This window comes from Fulmarus glacialis, unplaced genomic scaffold (genome assembly GCF_000690835.1).
Source record: "Fulmarus glacialis isolate BGI_N327 unplaced genomic scaffold, ASM69083v1 scaffold14323, whole genome shotgun sequence".
Lineage (NCBI taxonomy): Eukaryota > Metazoa > Chordata > Aves > Procellariiformes > Procellariidae > Fulmarus > Fulmarus glacialis.
In genome coordinates, this window is record NW_009202420.1 from 60,319 (window position 1) to 64,052 (window position 3,734).

Below are 3,734 nucleotides of genomic sequence, written 5' to 3' on the forward strand. Positions count from 1 at the left end.
CTCCAATCCAGTGTACAGCACTTTTAAGTTCCAAGAATTGGATTAAGGAGGATTGTCAGACTTTGTCAGCTAAAACTAGTCTATTGTGGGGACAGGAGTGAAGAGTTCAGATAACCTAAGACTGCTTCCCCCTCCCCACCCCCCGAAGCTAAATGTCCAAGCTCAAATAAAAGAGAACAGCAGCAATGGAAACACTGGCTTAGAAATTTGTGATTTTCTTCTTCAATAAAGATTTAATCCGTTTTGTTTGCTCACCCTTGTGACTTCATTAAGTTATGACTGCAATGCATGCTCTGTTTTGAGCTGCATTTGAAAGCTATAAAAAGTCTACAACTGCCAAAATATCTGGATACAGGCTGTACCCATCCTACTCTCACTATATGACTTACAGCTCCTAGTATAAAGCATATGTTTATTCCTAATGCAATTCCTAACCCAGTGAAGGCAATTAGCAAATTACCTTCAAGGCAAGGTCCTTATTTTAGGCATCTGCTCTCTCTTACTTGGCCACTACTTGGCAATTTTCAAGCAGCAGATACATTCCTTGGGATATTTTAACAAGACTACAGCCAGCAGGCAGTATTTTTATGCAGCTGGGGAGCAGGTGGTAATGACACAACCACTTGCTTCATACAGAGCAGTCTGCTATCAACATTTGCTCTTCCCCGCCCCCCAATCATTGTTGAGTGCTCAGCCACAGTAATAGACACAATACAAGCTGATCATATTCATTACACATGGAATATATTCAAAACTAAGTGGGTATGTGAAATGTGAAAAGGAAGAATTATATCCCAGAACTACTAGTTACTACTTAGCGAAGCTAACTAACTAAATAAAAATTAAAACATGTCAAAAACTATCTGGCATCATCTTGTAATTAATAAAATTATCAGAATTCAGCAAGTTTTTGGAAGGGCTTAACTATATCTGTGAATCTACTTGAGACCTGAACAGAGCAGAGTTTAACTTACGGGTAACAGAAGACTTCTGAGAAAACAGGTAAGAATGAGCAAGAAATACAGTGAAAGAATGGACAGGATTAGCAATTTCATGCTCAGTTTCATAAAGTTTAAGTCTGCACTGCTAACACAAGTCTTATCTCCTCTATCCTATCCCAAACTTCTTCTATAGGTACAAGAGTTTGTGCAGTTGCTTGACAAACTGATCCAAGTTTAAGTTAACTCCTTTTGGGTGGTAGGAGTGGGGTTTCATCTTTAACTACATCAGTTCCCTGACGTGGCTTACCATATTGCCTCACAAAAACCTCTACCAGCACAGGAAATGGGTGGTGTGGAAAACTGAATGAATTGCTGGGTTACACCAGCTTTGGCTGTGTGTGAAATCACTTCTAAAGCTATGAATAAACATAGAAAATATTGTATCAGGAGATAAATAAGAGCCTGAATTTGCAGCTCATTTCCTATGCCACAGTAACCAAACATGGTTTTACCATGCATGCACATATTCTACTGTGAATTCACACATTATTATTTACCACAGAGTAAACTACTTTGCCTTTGCTATAAGGTAAAGCACAGTATTGTGGCAATTACTGTAGAAGAGGAAGAGCTATCGTGCTCTAGATCTACCTTGTAACTTACTTCACACTATCTTGTTCGTATAGCCTTGGCCCTAGGAAAGATAATAAAAGTCAAGTTTCAAGGTGAAAAAGCTTGTTTCTCTATTTGATACAGTAAGCATGCACTTGTATTTGATTCTGAGACTACTATTGCCGTTTTTTTAAAAAGTATTTTCATATACTGTTAGAAAATGGAATATAAACTCGGTATTATGATTACTGGGTTACACTAACTCCCTTTTAAGTATTTCTTAAAAATATGAATCACTCAGGATTAGTATTCTCAAATTCATATTCAGCTTCTATTTTTTTATTGGAGTACTTGCATTTTATTCCAAGACAACACTTAATGTTACAGCCCCCTCTACTGGAAATATTTAGTAGGTATTGTTACACAATAGTCTGGAAAAAAGATTGTTCTCTTAAAAGAAATGTAAAATGAATGAAAAAAATACATATAAAAACCCATAACGTGGCTTTGATTCATTCATATTTAGTCTGTCATTTGTAGTTGAGTAAGCATCTTTCACAGAAGATTAAGTACTGTAATATCAGGTAAAACTACTGGTACCTTTAGTCCTTTGTTATCAGGCAAATCGAGGCTAAATCTAATTTAGACATTATTTCATATGTTGTGTTAACAACCTTATTAATTTAGGCAAACTGGGACCCAAAAAATGCCAACAACTTGTGTCAGGTGATGTGGAAGAATCACATTTTCGAATGGCCATTCAAAATCAGAACTTCACAGAAAAACACCCACAAGTGGCCAACCAGGACAGTTTTTCATGTGTTCCAAAACCCACCTCACCACAATATGAGGTGCTTATCTAAGGCTGCAAGTAATGAATTCAACTTCTCAAGATCCAGAGACAGAGCGATAAGGATTTGTAACTGTAATTTCAAAGAACTGAACAAGGTTCACCGTTTTCTCTCAAAACACAAAGAAAACTACAAATGAAAAAATGTAACTCAAGTTAAAAAAAAAAACAAACATGACTAGTTATTTTAAGTTTACCCAAATAGTTCCAAAATAAGTAATACTTACATCCTCTATAACAAAGCCTCAAGTAAAGAAAAATCTCAGTTTCTCTGCAATGTTTATTTTCCTTATTTATTTATTCATTAATAAAAGATTTTTTCATCCCTGTCCCTCTTCTCTTACTGTCCCCCCTTCAAGAAAGGGGACAGTAAGAATACAGTGCTTACTTTAACTATCTTAGTTTGATACTCACAGGTGCAGGCATGGCTATGGCATTCTGGGCATAAGGCTGGTGATGTGGTGCTTGAACTCCATGATCAGAATACAGCTGGTAGGAAAAAAAAAAAACCCAAACAAAAAATGAGCCTAAAAGCTTGTTTCACAATTTAATGTTCTTGCAAGCCTTTCACATGAATTTAGATTCCTTAAAACTTCAAATTGTGGACTATGTTTATCTAAACTACTGACTTTAAAAAAAAAAATGTCAATGTTTAAATATATGTTTTCCCCACTGTACCAAAGTTTGGTAAATGTAGTTTATCTAGATCAGTGTCAAAAAGCACTTTCCTTGACAGAAGTAGCACACTTCTCTACTACAAATCCATTTCACTCAGCTCTAATTGAAACAGTGTTTAAATGTGTAGATTAGAATATTGAAATGTAATTCCCAGCATTATCACACTTACAAGATATTTACATACAAATAACACACAGGCTTTTCTTTGAATTTTACACCATCTTCTGAGTTTCCACATACTGCTTCCTTTAACATCAACAAATTATGTACCTGTGAACTGAGAGCATGTTACATCCAAATATTCCTTAACTAATTTCATGTTTTTTCTTAGTGCTCACAGATTCAAATTTCTCTGTATAAGTTGATATCTGATTTATGAAATACAAAAGGTAAAACCAACATTGATAAGATGATTTATGATTATACAATAAAAATACTGAGATTCATGCACTTTAAAAAAAGAAGAAAAACCCCAACAACCAAAGTCTTGTATTATTCAAGACCTTTGTAGGGAAAACTTAAGTGGGAAATCCTGACATACCTAAGATTTTTGGAATACCAGTTTTGAAACTTCTCTTGTAGCAATAAAATGCTCTTCAACTTTTGTAAAAATACTTGATTACTGTCCTAATTTACCACTTATTTTGGCAATG

General features: G+C 35.1%; 1 protein-coding gene across 1 annotated transcript in view; it reads right to left on the minus strand.

The window, feature by feature from the left end:
- Positions 1-1,605: 1,605 nt before the first annotated feature.
- BOLL (boule-like RNA-binding protein) overlaps positions 1,606-3,734 on the minus strand; it is a gene marked incomplete at its 5' end in the record, with an annotated part of 20,990 nt that continues 18,861 nt past the window's right edge. The window contains 2 exons of the mRNA XM_009574281.1: positions 1,606-1,635; positions 2,818-2,892. Of these exons, the coding sequence (XP_009572576.1) occupies positions 1,606-1,635; positions 2,818-2,892 (105 nt within the window). The remainder of the gene's footprint in view (positions 1,636-2,817; positions 2,893-3,734) is intronic.